Genomic DNA, 16,956 nt, shown 5'->3' with positions numbered 1-16,956 from the left:
TTGCTTGTTTCGCTCAATCCTTCAACAGTGCCAAATAACCGATAACAACCGGTTCGGTCGTTGTAAAATACGAGTTTTCAATCAATTTTAATGCAAATTAAGTTTGTATTACAGTAAATCACTAAAATAATCGACTGTAAAAACATTCCGTCGTAACAGTCCTACGAGTAGGCCTGCCTCACTGAGCTTGGTGGCTCGCTCGCAAGTTTGCGACAGACGGACGAGCGGATCTGTAGCTAGACGGACGCTAACGTTAGCAAAACATTAGCACTTCCTGATCCGTCAGCAGGCTGCACGCACCAATCAATAATGAATAGGAATGAAAATAACCTTGAGTTGGCCTGGGGTCAGCTTTCTGCCTCGGGTTTCGCTCCTGAAATATTCACACTGTACCTTTGCATCCTTTACTTAGTCAACACAGCGGTGCCCAAAAACAACAATCTAAAAAAGGGAGTGTGAATGTCGAACAGTTGAATGGTCTTCCCCGTCATGTGATCCCCGCAACCCATGAGGACAAAAATTCCACGGCGGCTACTGGAGCACATGGCTGCCGCTCCCCTCCCTACAGATGTTTTTCGTTTGCGCCGGGGAGAAGATTCGCCACGCCAGGCTTTTTCCTCGTTTCAACCGGCGACGGACTGAAACTCTTTTCAAAAGATGCAAAATGTGCACATTTTGTTGTTTTGTGACACTTATCCCGAGGAAGCATCAAGTTGTTAAAACGTACTGCTAGTGAGCCCATCCGGATTGTTTTTCTTTTGCGGATCTTTTTCACACCAAAAACACACTTTGACGCTTTGCTACATTTCCTCGGATGGCTGCGACATGACTTCCATGTCAGGAGGTCAGAAGGTGAAACGATTCTGAGGATTTGATGAATAGAGCAGGGGAATTTTGCGATGAGTTGATTCGGCCATATTTCTACCAAGCCCTAATTCACTCCATCGTTTTCAACAATCTGTCACCGAACACAAAATTCAATGGCGGCCAAGGCGCTTCCACGTCACTTCTGGTCTGCAGCTGAAAACATGGCGCCGCCCTCACTTGCATGAATTATTCCACTGAGTTCTTATTGCACAAAGGCAATTGTGATCAGAGTAGCGTCATGTTTGGATGAGTGCTGGCACACACAACATATTCTTGCTGGAAACATTTTTGGGTGGAGTTGCCCTTTAAAACAGTGACTGCAGCATTCGTGAAAGCTTTTAGGAGGCTTCAATTTGGTGAATTCATATGACATTGTTTCCCGCAGAATGAAATCGCACTTATTCTGACCAAAGCTGAAGATATTTCACAAAGGGACTGCGGCAAATGTCTGAGAGGCTGGAGGCGCTCGGGTCGGCAACGGGCTGCGTGTTTTACATTTGGAAATCAGGTCACGTTTAGACATCCGAGCCAAGGTGTGTGTGCGTGTGTGTGTGTGTGTGTGTGTGTGTGCGGGTGTGTGTGTGTGTGCGCGTGGGGGGGTGTGTGTGTGTGCGTGTGTGTGTGTGCGCGTGGGTATGTGTGTGTGCGCGTGGGTGTGGGGGTGTGTGTGTGATTCCCAAGTTTGATGCTCCATTTCATCGGGGTGCCACGACAGGGGTCCTGAGGTAGGAAATACGCCGTTGGGGGGGGGGGGTTGGGACTGGCCTGCCTGACCCAATTACACAGGATGCCAGGATGTGATGGGAGATGACGCAGCATCAACATCATCGCCAACAAGGTGTGCTGCTGTTGTCGTTTACGGTCAGGCGAGCACAAGTAGCCGCTAGCTAGCTAAGTGCTGGGAAATGTGATTTTGAAAGTCACACACAAGACATCGTTCAGCTAGCATCCTAGATTTGCTATTTATTTGGATTCTTTTATTTCTTTTTTTGAGCGAAAACAACTAATCAATTCTCAAATTAATCAAAAACTATCAAGATCATTGAGGAATTGTTTAGAGTTCCTTACAATTGTGTTAACTGCACTCGCAACTATTCATTATTACCGACCCCCGAATCAGTAGATTTCATGAATTTGCGACAAGGTTTCTCAAAAATGACCAAAGTCCATCAAAATCCTACGTACGGTTGGAATGGCCACTTCAACACCCTTCAAGTGCAACGCACCAAAACAATTTTAAATGACATTTTTGGCATATGAAAAATGGCTTTTTTAGACAGGAGAGGTTGTGTGATATCACCTATAGAAAATCTGAAAAAAAAAAAAACATTTTTTAAAAAGAAGAAAAAAAACATTTCAAATTAGAGTGACACAGTCGAACTTGATTCTTTCTCAACATATCTCCTTTTGGTTTTGTCTGTTACTCTGGCAGGCCCTTCTCCAATTGGCTGACAAGTTTCAGTTCAAAATATCCACCAATAAGCTCGTAGGGCTGAAATTCGGACTGAGTCGACGCGTCAAAATGAGCGTGACGTTTCAAACTTGCCCTGAAAACTCAACTTAATAGCACAAATGGAATATTAATGGTGAAAAGAGCAGTAGATAGGTCATGTACTTCCGTCATCAGTTGTTTTTTGCTGACTTGATTTGTTATGAAGGATTTGACAGGCCTTGAATTGCTCAAACTATGTGTTTTTTTTTTTTTAATCTAAAATATCTATACTCATGCCAACTGGCACCTTTAAAAATATCAAAATGTGAACACCAGAATTCTGTATACTGTGAACATGAAGCATTTGAGACTGTAGCGCCCACTTGTCACGCTGCTATTTATACTGGGCCTATGGCGGCAAGAGCTAACACAGTTTGACTCTGGAACGGACTACGCTGAGCACTGGCCTGGCCTGGCCTGGCCTGGCAGCGATGTGCACTGAAGCTGCACTCTTACGTAACCGCCACATCCTCCATCCCAGTTGCCCAAGCGCCCTCTTTAGAGTGCTCGCTCTGATGTGACAACAAGAAAAGCAGCAGGAGGACACACAAGTTCACCTTCAGAGAAAAAGCCACAGAGCTCGGGGCATTCACGTTGTCAAGCACAAGAAAGAAAGGGCCCGTTACGGTCTCAATGCAATGAAGGAAATGCATTGAAATAGATTACAGGTGCCCTCGGCTCAAAGTGTAAAAGCTTTTTTTTTTTTTTGCACGCATGCATGCATCCTGTGTTGCTGGTGCTGCTGCTGGCGGTGTCCTCACCTCCTCCAGAACGTTGACGGTGTTCCTGCAGCTCTGCAGCCGGGTGGTGAAGCTGGACGTGGTGGGCGAATTGTAATCCTCGGTCGTCTCCGAGAGGAACTCGGATACTGAGATCTGATCCGGCATCCTCGACGGTGGATAATGGCCAGCTGGGTGGCTCGAAGGTGGGGACGGGGGAAGGGGGGCAGGGGGTGTCGAGGAGAGAACACTTCAGGGGGAACACAGCATGTAAACGCGGGTTGTGCGGGGGAGGGGGTGGCAGGGCGAGTCCGAGTGAGGGAGGGGGTGAGAAAGCGGATTTTCCTTGTCGCTACGGAGATGATTAAGCCCCGTTTTTCCCTCTCGGATGACTTCACTGCTCCCCGGGGGGCGAGGGGGGAGGAATTAGCTGGATTTTGAGACGAAATGGGGAGCGTGCAAACGTCTAAAGCGAGCGTCTAAGTCGAGCTGGCGGGAAGGCAAGCGGATGGCCACATTTTGCTCGACAGATGTTCCAAAACGAGCCCAAGCTTACTAAATCGTCCAGCAACCGTCCGCTAAACCACCTGCCTATCGTAGTCCATGGTGCGCCAATGTCATCTCCCAACTGCCAACGGCTTCGGTGCTGCCTTGGTCGGCTGCTTTTGGTGTTTTTTTCTGGAGGGTAGGAGGAAGGTTTTCGTGCCGTAGACTCATCCGCCGCCGCCACTCTCGCTCGCTCCAAGGCTCTGAGAAAGAGGAGGCGGGAGCGACCGACAGCTAAGCAAGCGGACGTCCGAGATTGCCGCTTCCTGTAGCCGGCTTTCAAAATAAAACCCGCGTTACAAAGCAAACGTAAACGCAAACGACAAGGCGGCCGAGCGGTATCGTTTGTGTCGTTTGGTCATGTCGTTCTGTCATGTTCGGCCCCATACAATGACAACCACACGATGTAATTCAAGATCAGCTATCTCTAAACCGCGCCCTTCGTCTACTTTCTTTTTGGGCGTATTTTATTTTGTCAACGCATCATCATTCATGTCCACGACAACGTGCATGTTATGGGTACCTTGACCCACATTCCCTGTTTCCACCAGTTGACCGAGCTGACACTGCGCATGCGTCATGTGACTGCAGCGAATCCTGCCGCTGCCTAGCGTTTGCCAGGCCTTCGTTTAGTTTTAACAACACAAACGTGCTTTGTTTACGGTGACTTTTACACACGTCGATGGATATATTTACGGGGTTTTATTTCAATTAATGCTGTAAACTTGGTTACAGTGAAGAAAATCCATAGCATCATCTTACCTTCTACCTTCTAGAAGATCCAAACACTGAAATCATGCTTTTAGCGGGCTTTTAAATAACTGTCATCACACACCACGCACGTAAGCATTGCAAATGCGACATATTTGTTTTTCTCCCACTATCTCATTTGACTTTCAAAAGCACCACAACCCACCAAGCGCCACCTAGTGGCTTGCGGTGTGTTCTTTCACACAAGCTTCCAAATTAGATTCCTTTCCCACGTTGAGTGAATGCCACCAGAATTGCAAAGCTCCTTCTCAATAGCTTTGGCTCATATGCATTCACTTTGTGCTTTTGCCAAAATACCCTGAATAGTCCAGCAAAACATTTTGTATCACCTACAAAAGCTCACATCTCTCTCAAAACAGCTTACCTATGTGTCAAAACTAAATTCCTTTGCCATGTAAATAGGCGGTGCCGTTGGGCATCGTGTAAACGCCGCAGGTCAAAATGCTTACATGATTTGTCACTTTGGCCCGATCCCAATACCCACACTTGCACCCTTGTGCCCCTCGTTTGCGCCCTGCGAGGGTACGAGTGCGTAGGGCAGGGCTATTCAACTACATTATTCGGGGGCCACAATATCAAAAATCCAAGGGGTCGAGGGCCAGACCGAGCGTCTGAGGGTTAGGGGTAGAGGTTACAGCCGCCACCACCCACTACGAGTGCGCTTCAGCAAGGACTGCACCCATACTGCCAAGGAATTATAACCATTTTTATTCACACACACACGCCAACACGCAACCCCCCCCCCCCCCCCCCCACACACACCCACACACACACACACACCCACACACACACAATAAAAGTACTTCCATAGGGAAGACACTTAAAAGTTAAACGTAAAACACACGCAGGCAACATTTGTGTGTTTTGACCCACTGTACTTGCCGTAGTTCATGATCAAAACTGGCCGACCTCTGCGCATGCGCGCCGAGCGGCCAAGCTAAGCTAACATTATTAGTTAGAGTCCGAGGAAAGGAAGTTCGTCGAAACCAGGGAAATACATATTTGTCTCTTTTAGGACCACCCTGTTTAGTAAACCAGCAGACGGATTAGAGGCGAAACAAACAAACAAAAGACTTACTCTTGCTTTGCTCGTGGTGGACGTTTGTCACTTGCTGTAAACGGACGTAGAACTGCGGATATCGGCAACTTTTGGCTAGGGAGAGCGCTAATAAAACAGCTTGCTGGATGGCCGAAGGCTCCTCAGGTAAATGGTCTGGATTTAGTCTCATTTTATCCAGTCGTTTCCTTAAGAAGACTTTCTCTCAAGGGATGACCGAATGGACTCGAAGGGATGCACAAACTCAAACGCTGCATGTACTTTGGTCACGTTAGCTCATTGCAGTCACTTATGGCAACGATACGAAGCTGCTTTGACGTTTTACTGCACCGACGTTTGAAGTAGTGTAATAATTGTACCCGTGTCATACGAGTTTTAGTCCCAGGAAGCTGCTAGGATATGTCAGGACTTGCCCACGAACTTTGAAAAACAATTTTCACAGCTTAATTGATTTACAAGAGACCATCATTATCAGACAGATCATTTAATGACCATGTGAATGATGTAAGTAGTGTTTTCCAGCGCAACTATGAACAAGCAGTCCGCCCAAGTTTAAACCTGTTTTTTTGCACTTTTAAGTACCAACCCCCCCCAAAATGTTTTTCACCCTCCAAGTACCACCACGACTACATGAGTGTTGTAGGACGAAGCGTTGATCAAAGTAACGCAAAGGTTTTAGAACGTTTTCTTCAGTTCTGTTCTAACGAACTACAACCGTATGCCCTTTTTGAATGTCACCACTGCACTTAAAAAACGTGACTATGTATTATAGTTTGTATCCTATTAAATGTTTTAAAGCAAACATTTGATAAAAATGACACTCAAACATATCGAATGACAAAGTTAAATACAACTGAATTGCACTCAGGCAGTGATCGTTTTACCTCTAGCAACATATAGAGCCGCGTACCTCACTTGGAGAATCATTGGTTGAAATGGCTAGCATTTGTAACGCTTTGATTTGCATCAGGGCCCGGTTGTTCAAAGTTTAGGCTTTTGCGTTTCTTGTTTGTTGTGTGGACTGTATTCAACATTGTCACCGTTGTGCTTGCAGAGCCAGCGGACCTCAATCCAGAGGTCGCATCGCATCCTACAAAGCCAACCGACAACAAGTCCAGACGTGGTCAGTCGAGATTCGGAGGCGAGCGACGCTCGAGCGCTCCCTCCCAACAACATGGCCGCCCTCGTCACGACTTCCAACACGGGGCCTCTCAGGATGCTCACCGCCAACAGGGCCAGCCAGGCCGCGGTAGCAGGCGAGGGCGAGGCCGCCGGGCCGGATTCCGAGGCGCCAGTGAGAATTTTCACGCCTCGTGCTGGCAAAGACCTTCCGCTGGCCACCAGTCAGACCTCGGACACGAATGGACAAACTGGCGGAGAGACGACGGCGACAGTGGAAACTCGGGACAGAGGAAGTTGAGGCATGAGAATGACAGGCGAAGAGATGACCCTCATTTAAGGGAGAAGAACGGCGCCGCCGGGCGTCGCACGCCGGATGACGACGCAGCAGAAGAACGAGAAAGGAGACGGAAGCCGGCGGCGAGCGCTCCGGACCCCCGCGGAGATCATGCCAAGAAAGAGCCCGAACACAAACGGCGACAAGGACCCATCAAAGCTCCCAAAGTGCCAGCGCAGGGCGAGAGCGACACGGATAGGGCGCCGGGTCGCCACGACGACCGCAACAGCCGCCACCCGGGAGGCCGGAGGAGCGTGCGCAACCGCAACGTGCCGCAAAGCAACCAAACGCAAACAGGTTGCCCAAACGTCTTGCGTCTGCACCGCCAACATTGCCTTAAAATGGCCTCGGCCTTTTCGGATTGCTGACTTGGCACCGCAAAATATTTTTGATTTTAAAATGACCATTACCAGTACATGCGCGATTAATGATTTCTGACCAAACAGATTTACGTAAAAGTTTTGATTGTCTTTTATTTAATAATGAATTGTAAATGCAACCTTTTTCAAATAAGTGAGTATTATTATATTATTAACAAATGAAACAGATTTGCGTAATATCAAAAACAAGCCAAGTTTTTGATGAAATGATTGGTTACTTTATTTCAATTAAAGTTCTCGGTTCAGAAATTAGAGGTAAATGGAATGTAAAAAAAAACCAAATAAGAATTTTAAAATAGTCTGACAAAGTATTATTAAAATACCGTACTTCTGCATGAATGATTATTTTAGTATTAGAATAAATCATTTTACATTTTACATTTTTTTTTTGTAATACAGCTGTCAATGAATTGTGATTACATTAACCGTGAACGATAGACTAGCATGAAATGTGACATGCACGTTTGAACTTGTTGCGGCGCATCCGCCCGTTTTGGAAGTGCCATTTGAGCGTCGGTCGAGCCCCAAAGTTTGCCGTGCGGCTCAGCCCGTGCGGCTCAGCCCGTGCGGCTCAGCCCGTGCGGCTCAGCCCGTGCGGCTCAGCCCGTGCGGCATTCGCAAGCGAGTGACGCCGGTCCTTTGCGGCCCCGCAGGCTGTCTGATCGAGCAGTTGTCGGCGGAGAAGTACGAGTGCATGGTGTGCTGCGACGTCATCCGTCTGATGGCGCCCGTGTGGAGCTGCCACAGCTGCTTCCACGTCTTCCACCTCAACTGCATCAAGAAATGGGCCCGCTCGCCCGCCTCCCAGGCAGACGGTACGCCGCGCGCTTTGCGCTCCACGCACTTGGGCTAGCAGCCGCCAAGAAAAAAGATGACATTTTTGTTGTTTGAGTTAAGGTGTGAGTCAAATGTATGTTTTTTTCTGTAAGGTATTCTAGAAGAATTTTTCTTTTTTGGGGTCATTTGTATGTTAAGAAGAGAATTAAATTGTTTGGGTTTTTTTCATTTTAGTTTTGTAGATCTTAAACCGAACGAAAAGAAGTCTATTCTTGGTTTGATGGCCGTATTATACGGTAGGAAAGGCAAGTTTATTTGTATAGCACATTTCCTGCACAAGACAAGTGAAAGTGCGCTAGAGCTTGCTGGATTGGATTGGATGCGGGTTCTTCATTTTCCCTCAAGCGCCATTCCCTCAGCATGCTTTTGTGGCTCTTAGTTGTTTCTGGGTCCCAACAGAAAAGGCGCCGCTGTTGTTTGCCTTCCGTGCCCATTGTTTTGTGTCATCTTTTGTTTGTCAGATTCAGCCGACGGTTGGCGTTGTCCCGCCTGTCAGAATGTTGCACTCCAACACCCGGCCTCCTACACCTGCTTCTGCGGTCAGTCTTTGCTCATTCCAAGTCGCCATGGCGTGCAAAGTTTGTCACCTCATCAGACGGCGCCCGCGCGGTCTGTCGACAGGCAAAGTCACCAATCCTGAGTGGCAGCGCAGCGAGATCCCACACAGCTGCGGCGACATGTGCGGCAAGAAGAGAAGCGGCGTGGACTGCAACCACCCTTGTAACATGTGAGACAGCACCTGACACACGATACAAACGATGCGCGCTGAAGGATGTCCATCGGAAGTTTATTGAAGTCGCTCCTATGAAGCCAGAAATAAAACACAATCTGTTTCCTTTGTTTTTCTGCGTCACAAATAAGTCGGCGTCAATGAGCCAGGAACGGGCCTCAAGTAATAGTGAGTAAGGTTGGGATGGTCCCTTCAACCCAAGTACAACACAGCAGAATTTAGAAAATCCGATGATAGTTTTTTTTTTGTGTGTGTGCGATGTGGCTGACGCTTTGGTTTGTTCTGCTAGTCAGGGAAGCCCTTCCCCGCTTGGATGACACCTTTCAGTTCGAAATGTCCACCAATAAGCTCGTGTGGGCTGACGCTCGACAGCTTCGATGCATCAGAATTATTGTGACGTTTCAAATGATGTCGCTTGCCACCTTTTTTTTTTTCCCCCACAAAGATGGTGGCCACACTGTCACATTGCTACTTTGAGATCAATGTTGGTCTAAGTTGAGGATGAGTTCCAAAATTGACCTAAAGGGGGCAGTGCGTGCTGGCACATTTCCTGATTTCATCCATGCTCTCTCAACACTGTCCTCCAAAATGAGAAAAAGGGAGTTAGACCACTCTAGTTCTCAGGGGCTCAATTGTCCAGTGTGAGCGTGAATGCTTGTCTTGTAACCGTGTGAGCAGACCGCAGTGTACTCTTGCCCAAAGTCATCTGGGCTCAGCTAGCTCGATTGAGGACGAGCGCAATAGAAAACGCATTGATGGCTACTGAAGGAAAATACGCGTGAAAGTACTTGTTGTTTCTCCCCTTCCGTGTGTCCTTCAGCTTATGTCACCCGGGACCTTGTCCGCAGTGTCCCGCCTTTGTGACCAAATCCTGCATCTGTGGAAGAACGAGGTAACGTTCCCGAGCCAGCGTCCTCATGCGTGGCCGTCCTTCTTTCCTTCTTGATTTTGTCGCCTCGTCGCAGCCGGCCCACGCGCTGCGGCCAGCCGTCGCTCCTCCGCTGCGACGCCGCGTGCGGCGCCGCCCTCAACTGCGGTCGGCACGCGTGCGCTCAGGTGTGCCACGGCGGACCCTGTCAGCCCTGCCAGCTGCAAGTCCGGCAAGGTGAGGCTCACGCTGCCCGGGGAGAGGGCGGGCCCCTTGGACACTTGAAAACAACAATCGACGATCTGCCGAGAGCTGAGGATCAAACACTGACGCATGTAGACGTAGTGGAAAAAATGCACGCGAGTATACAGTCGCATCAGTGAGCCGTGTAGCCGTTTGGGAAAAATAAAAAAATATCCACACTCTCCACGCCTTTATATAGATCATGTGATTTAAAACTAGATTTAGCAAAATTCATAATCATATGTTTTGGCCTACCATTGGATGTGTAGTCTTAGTGGGCAAAGCTTTTTTTTTTTCTTGCGCACGAGTGGGCAGTTGAGGCAGCCACTTCAAAAAAATAGCCCCACTCTTTGCTCCCCAATATACAGTTATTGTCATTCAAAACAATACTTCATTTCCAATTGGATATAGCCTACAGGCCTGCCTGTGCGTGAACCAGTCAAGCGCGGGTGGCCCGACAGTCACGTGGCGGCCATCGGGCCGCCGTTACTAATGTCGCAGCCCGCCGTCCGTAATATGACTCTTGTGAGCTCTCCCCTCAAGCCTGCTACTGTGGAGTCTCCACTCGCGAGGTCCCCTGCGGCACGGAGACGGACGCATTCGACGCTTCGGGGAGTTTCTCCTGCCAAAAGACTTGTGGAAAGTAAGCTTGGTCTTCTTTTTGCCCATCTTTGTTTCCGTTAAGCCACTAAGACCGACCGCCTGTCCTCCTCCTTCTCCTTCTTGTCCTTCTCGCAGGATGTTGAACTGCCAGACTCACGGGTGCCCGCAGCCGTGCCACCGCGGCTCCTGCCTGCCGTGCCCTCGCTCGCCCAGCGTGGTCGAGACTTGCCCCTGCGGCCAGACGCCGCTGGCCAAGCTCCTGGAGTTGGGCTGCCCCCAGCGAAAAAGCTGCTCGGACCCCCTGCCCTCCTGCGGGAAGACGTGCGGCATGCCCCTGCCCTGCGGCTCCAACGGTACGACGCATTCCCAATGCGATGTGGCTTTGTGTTTTCACCACTCGGCTGCAGCCGGGCATCCGTTATCACGTTGGCCAGCAGAGGGCGCTCTGACTACTAATGCCTTCGTGCGGATTTCTGATGCATGTGGAATGGACTCGATTTGGGGGTTGTACGTTTCTATAGGTGGGAGGCTTTCCAATTTTTGGGACATTGCCTCCATCAATGATTTTTTTGTCCGCCCCCGCTCAGGCAGGAGTAAGTGAGCTGCTGTGTCTCCCCGTTTGTTTCAGACTCGATCCACCGGTGTGACAAGCTGTGCCACGAGGGGGCCTGCGGGCCTTGTTCCCTGACGTCTAACATCAGGTGCAGGTGTGCCTCCAAGACGAAGGTGAGCGAAAAGGCCACGCACGGCTACCCTGTCCCGTTTTGTGCTCGCCAACTGACGATTGCGTCCCGTGTCAGGAGGTGCCGTGCGCCACCGTCACAAGAGAGGGTGAGCTCATGGCTGGCGGAGGAAACGCATGGCGGCGCGCGAGCCGTCACGCTGTTCATTTCATTGCCTGTTGCATTTCAGACCAGCTGGTGTTCACCTGCGAAAAGCGCTGCAACAAAAAGCGCTCCTGCGGCCGACACAAGTGCGGCGAGCTGTGCTGCGTGGTGAGTTGTTTTCCGGGCCTTTGCCGAGGTCAAAGTTCAAGGGGGAGAGCGATAGCGGCGGCAGCCTTCTACTGTAAGAAGCAAAGTGACAAAGCAACGTACGGCGACGCTGAAGTTGAATTCAGCGAGTTGGCACAGCAAGCAACAACGAAAGCACGTCCGTCGTCTTGACTTGACTTGTCAAAATGTTCGGGTGTCTGCGGCATTTGTGAGCTGCCTATTTCCCGAGATGTGTGTGCGCAGAGCCGCGACTTTGAAGCCAATGCCGTAACTGGTCCCGACATGCAACCTGTGGCCGTTTTCCGCCTCTCGATCACCGGCGCGCTCCAAATCAAAAGTGCTGCGCGGCTGCCATCTACTGGCGTGTGTGCAGCAGTGCAGTTGGTTACGAGCTTGCAATTCAAAGAGAAATTGTGAAAGCAAAATCCGTCTGATGCGTGTCCTTTCGGGGCAGTTTTGTTTTCTGTCACCTTCGCATTGTGGACGTGAGCCTCAATGTTTCCGGTTGTACCAAAACGAGCGCTTGGCGCCGAGCGCTCTCGAACGGTCGCCTTTTTGCCGTTGACTGGCGGCTTTTGGGGTTTCAGCGGCCCGCGTGTGTTTGAGCGTTGTGCGGCCCTTTCATGCAGAGTGTGGATCACAAGTGCCAGCTCGTCTGCGGCTACAAACTCAACTGTGGCCTGCACCGCTGCCAGGAGCCGTGTCACCGTGGCAACTGTCAACCCTGCTGGCAGTCCGGTGAGTGGCAAAGCACGCTTAGCTTTTCTTTTGTCGGGGTCGCGTGCTCCGGATGTAACCGGCCGTGACCTTGGACTTCTTTCTTTGCCATTTCTTCCGTTCTTTTCTTTCTTTCTCGTTTTCTGCTTGTCTGCCCGCCTTTCCCTTTTTATTTCGCGTGTTGGCAGGCTTCGACGAGCTGACGTGTCACTGTGGGGTCTCGGTGCTGTACCCGCCCATCCCGTGCGGCACAAGCCCGCCCGAGTGCAAGAACCTGTGTGCCAGGAGACACGAGTGTGACCATCCAGGTGAAGCATGTGACACGCGTACCGATTTTTAACGTCTTCGCCGTTGATTTAAAAGTGAACGCGCGAGTGAGCCCGTGTGACGTGACAAGGTGGGACAAAAATGGCCGCCTATGCTGGTCGGATGTGCGGCGACGCATCGGCCGTCTGTTGCAGTCGCGAGACTCGACTCGGGAAAATCTTTTAGGGCCATGTGACAATAGGGCCGTTGCTGACGTTGAGCGCAGGGGAGGCAAAACGATGCAGACGTCTGCACCGCACGCTGAGGGAACCTTTGACAAGCGCTTTCATCGGAACTCTGTCGTTTCAGTCTTCCACAACTGCCACAGCGAGGAGAAGTGCCCCCCCTGCACCTACCTGACCGACAAGTGGTGCATGGGAAAGCACGAGGTGACGACACAATCTGCAAGACTCGTGCTGTACCCCCCCCGCTTACTTTTTTTTTTTTTTTTTTTCTTAAACAGTCAAGAGTTAACTTTCCTTTTTTTTTTTTTTTTTTTTTTTTTAAAGCAACGCAGCAACATCCCGTGTCACCTCCAAGACATTTCCTGCGGGCTGGCGTGCGGCAAATGGCTGGCGTGCCGCATGCACCGCTGCAAGCGAATCTGCCACCGCGGCGACTGCTCGTCGTCGGCATCGGGCGGGTGCGGCCAGCCGTGCGCGCTTCCCCGCCCCGACTGCGGCCACGCCTGCGCCGCCGCCTGCCACACGGGCAGCGCCTGCCCGCACACCACCTGCGCCGCTAAGGTACAACGTTTGCGCGGAGTCAAGCTCGATGAGCAGCTGCGAGTCTTGCGGGGGCGCCGCGTTCATGCTGTGCAATACGCTTAGGTGGCGCTGCAGTGCCATTGCGGTCGAAAGAAGGAAACCGTGTCGTGCGCCGAGGCGGCCACTTCCTATCAGAGGTCAGGTGAATGCGTGAGTCTGTTTTCAATGTGCGCCTTTTGTCCAGCTTCCTTACAGACATGCTGTCGAGAGCAGCGTTGCCAACTCCTCGCTTGTCCTAGAATCGGCCCAATGACGCCATGGCCCAATTTGCATCATCCTACTTTTGACCGGACGGTTTAGACCTAGCCATGTTAAGCTAGAGAGCTAATGTTCCAGGTTTAGCTTTAGTCACGGAGAAATGCAAACACACACCGAACCGTCTGAACGAGGTGACTGTCTTGAAATGCAGTTGCTTCAGACAAAAAAAAAAAAGAAATCTCCTGCTCTGACTGCAGCCGGGAGGGGCCTGTGCCCCCCGCGAGTGCTCTGGGACGGACGCGGGCGGAAGCGCGCGCCGCGTGTCCACAACACTAAGAAGGATGCGTGCTTTCACATCAGAGTCTCCAACAACAGCGGAGAACGTGGCTAGATTTGTCGCTTTTTGGAAAAAGAGTCGCTAGAGGGCTCTGACAAGTCGCGAGAAAGTTGCCCTCGCCGGTCTCGAGACCGGCAAAGCTCGGACTCTTGCGCGTGGGTTGAAAGCTTTGCGTGTGCGGCAGGTACGCGGCCATCGCCGTGGCCAGCAAGCTGTCGGACATGCAGCCGGGCGACACCATGGACATGGGCCCGCTGCTGGCCAAGAAGGAGCTCAAGCAGAGCAGGTAGCAAACGGCTGCCGCCCGCTCGATTCGGCCGGCCGTCAGCCGCTCGACTGACGGCTTTTGCCCTTCAGGCTGGAGTGCGACGAGGACTGCGCCGCTCTGGAGAGGAACAGGCGGCTGGCCGAGGCCTTGCAGATCGAGCCCTCCTCGGACCCCTTCCATGCGCGCTCCCCCACCGTGTACAGCGGCAGCCTCAAAGAGGACGCCAGGTGTGCCTCCCGTTTGCGCTCTCCTTTGGACGGACGGACGCGGCGCTAGAAAGTACACGTTTGCTCTCTTTCAGGAAAGACTTGAAGTTTGTCGCGGGTGTCGAAGAGGCCATTAAGAATCTTGTGGAGCTGGTTTCCAAGGTGAGTGCGCACTCATCCCTTTTGAGAGATGATACTCATTTTCTGTAATCTATCCGAAGGCAGCACTGTAGACACTTGCAAAAGCACAAGTCGAACCATAATTATCCCGACCTGTTTTTCTTTGCATATCACGCAAGCTATTTCGGGGCCCAGTCACGGACCTCCGGGATAGAAGCAGCCGCGTTCTGTCACACCAACTCTTTCTTGGTCTCAGCTAAATTAGTAGCTTCCTCGTTGGCCGCTGGGAGAAATGTGTGGCGCATTTTCCTTTTTTTCCCTTTCTTTCCTTTTTCTTTCTTTGAAGGTCGCAGGTGGCGCGTGAGGCCAAGGCTCCTCGATGTCAGGCTAATCATACCTTGGCTTTTGTCGCCGTGTAGGGCAAGCAGCCAAAGAGGAGCCACTGCTTCCAGCCCATGAACAGGGACCGCCGCAGGATCGTCCACGAGCTGGCCGAGGTCTACGCCGTGGACAGCGTCAGCTACGATAGCGAGCCCAAGCGCAACGTGGTCGTCACGGCGCTCAAGTAAGCCCGGGAAATTGCCCAAAAACAACCTTCCAAGTTGTGCCATTGTCATTTGCTTTTTACGAAAGCGTGGGCGGGGATCAAATCGCAATGCGTTTTTGCCGGAGAGAAGCCAGATGTTCTTGCCCAGCCCTGTCCCCCCCATGTTGTCAGGGGGAAGTCGCTGTGTCCCAAATGGACGCTCACCTCGTTGATCGAGCGCGAGAGCACCGCCAGGGCCCCCGTGCCCATCGCTCACATCAAACAGGCCAACAGCAGGTCAGTTCTTCTGCATCTGTCAACAGGCACCATTTGGTTGCCCTCTTACGTTTTGACCACCCCAAAACCACAATTCCCTTCGCAGGGCCTCCAGCGCCACCACGTGGTCCAAGCTGGTCAAAGAAGAGCCGGCAATTGACTATTTTGACGTCCAGGACTGAACAAATCAAACAGGAATGCAGTCGCTGCCCACTAGCATGAATCGTGGATCAAGTCTTGAATTTTGACATGCAGGCGCTCGCCGAGGAGCAGGGGCGGAGCCAGAACGTGGCTAACGGGTGGGCCTGCAAAAATCGGGGCGGGCCTGAATATTTCTCTGGCCGAGTACAAACCTCCTGTCCCGACATATCATATTTTCAAATAAAACGACAACCTGATTCATATGAAGTTCAGATTTACAATCATGCCATTCAATCCATCAGAAAACACAACAAAATGCCAATTGAATCATTTAAAAATATACATTTTTTTCCTGAATCTCACTCAGTGGGCAGTCTGTCAATCTGGGTGGTCCTGTGCACACCCAGGCCCACCCATGGCTCCGCCCCTGCCTAGGAGAGGCGCTTTTCATCCAAACGTGGAATAAAAGTTCAACTCCTTGTTTGAAGGACACGTTTCGGAGCGTATTTCTGCTTTGTCTTCTGCTCTTGCTGTTTGGAAGCGGGTGGGTGGACACGAGTGGGCTGCACCCAGGTGGTTGCGACATGAACGTTTGGTGGGTGACTCGCAGCCGCTCGTGTCAACAACTCAGGTCCAGCATGAGCAAGACGAAAAACGTCAACTTTTGGTTTTCTTTTAGCTTTTACAGTCAGGTCCATAGATGGACATAATTCTCCTCTTTTCGGCTGGAAACACCAGTGCAATGGATTTGAAACGAAACCAACGAGAGATGCACTTTGGTGCAGGCCTGAAGCGTGCAAAGCATCAACGACATCAGCAGACGTGTGCTGTTACACGATGAAAGTTGTTTTATTTGTTAATTTTGTCTGTGAGTCTTTGGCGCCATCCAGGGGACACTGCAGGTCACTGCAGCTACTGTGCCGTCATGGTTGTTATGAGTTATAACTAACCTTTCTTAGACCAATGACTCTGCAGACGTGGATGTGTCAAAGCAGGTTTACTGATACTCAAAACGGTGATACAACCTTAGAACAAGACCACGCGGTCATTCGAGACGGCAGAAGTGTGCAAAGCAGCAACGACATCAGCAGACGCCCCAGTTCATCCGTAGCGATGCTCCGCCAGGTCTCCACCGCAGCTTTCTTTACTTCCAGCTTGTCGATGCTTTGGGGCATTTTCCCTTCCGTTTTGTTGGATCAGCAAGTGACATGCATGCGCCGTCAGAGTCAGGTCAGGTGATTGACTTGGCCGCTGCGTAATATTCCACTCGCACACTTTTGTTTCCCGTGACTTTTGCAACCTTAGGGAGGCTGGGAAGGGATGACTGGCTGACTTCAATGCAATAGGGGAAAGGTTTGACGTGAGTGTTTTGAGTTGCAAGCTTGTTCTGTGAACACATTCAGCTCGTATCTCAAGGTGCATTTTAATTGGAAACTGTTTCCAGAGGCCTTCCAGTGTAAGGCGGTACACTTTTACAACAGCATACGATATTGCGCGACGGCGAAATTCTTAAAATTTGAACCTAATGAA

The 16,956-nt window shown here is 50.8% G+C and overlaps 2 protein-coding genes across 6 annotated transcripts in view; one reads left to right on the top strand and one right to left on the bottom strand.

The window, feature by feature from the left end:
- Positions 1-3,845, bottom strand: part of asap1b (ArfGAP with SH3 domain, ankyrin repeat and PH domain 1b) — a 37,344-nt gene extending 33,499 nt beyond the window's left edge. For 2 of the 4 annotated variants that reach the window (XM_086020071.1, XM_086020066.1), the window contains exon 1: positions 3,121-3,845. In XM_086020071.1, the coding sequence (XP_085876197.1) occupies positions 3,121-3,246 (126 nt within the window). In that variant the 5' untranslated portion in view covers positions 3,247-3,845. The remainder of the gene's footprint in view (positions 1-3,120) is intronic. The other 2 variants (XM_086020067.1, XM_086020068.1) reach the window with 1 other exon arrangement.
- A 1,447-nt stretch (positions 3,846-5,292) lies between these two features.
- On the top strand, positions 5,293-15,913 carry nfx1 (nuclear transcription factor, X-box binding 1). Of its 2 annotated transcripts, none has more exons than XM_086021320.1 (23): positions 5,293-5,599; positions 6,507-7,205; positions 7,942-8,103; positions 8,587-8,664; positions 8,747-8,852; positions 9,676-9,747; positions 9,821-9,960; positions 10,510-10,609; positions 10,705-10,922; positions 11,198-11,295; positions 11,370-11,400; positions 11,482-11,564; positions 12,194-12,302; positions 12,470-12,589; positions 12,897-12,976; positions 13,097-13,333; positions 13,418-13,491; positions 14,074-14,175; positions 14,247-14,384; positions 14,459-14,525; positions 14,903-15,048; positions 15,202-15,306; positions 15,392-15,913. In XM_086021320.1, exons 1-23 carry the CDS (start codon positions 5,581-5,583, stop codon positions 15,465-15,467), a joined length of 3,060 nt encoding a protein of 1,019 aa, XP_085877446.1. In that variant the 5' UTR covers positions 5,293-5,580; the 3' UTR covers positions 15,468-15,913. The 2 variants fall into 2 exon arrangements, with proteins under 2 accessions (XP_085877446.1, XP_085877445.1); XM_086021319.1 differs by having other exon boundaries at positions 15,117-15,306.
- The last annotated feature ends 1,043 nt before the right edge of the window (positions 15,914-16,956 follow it).

This window comes from Filicampus tigris, chromosome 21 (genome assembly GCF_054856515.1).
Source record: "Filicampus tigris isolate MCC_2025a chromosome 21, RoL_Ftig_1.0, whole genome shotgun sequence".
Classification (NCBI taxonomy): Eukaryota; Metazoa; Chordata; class Actinopteri; order Syngnathiformes; family Syngnathidae; genus Filicampus; species Filicampus tigris.
This window is presented reverse-complemented; position numbering and strand designations above follow the sequence as displayed.

What these genes read in the sequence shown, in the direction of transcription:
- nfx1 (XM_086021319.1), top strand. An exon ending in TGCATCTGTGGAAGAACGAG is followed by an intron (nt 9,748 to 9,820) that starts GTAACGTTCCCG and finishes GCCTCGTCGCAG; the next exon opens with CCGGCCCACGCGCTGCGGCC. An exon ending in CGCCACCGTCACAAGAGAGG is followed by an intron (nt 11,401 to 11,481) that starts GTGAGCTCATGG and finishes GTTGCATTTCAG; the next exon opens with ACCAGCTGGTGTTCACCTGC.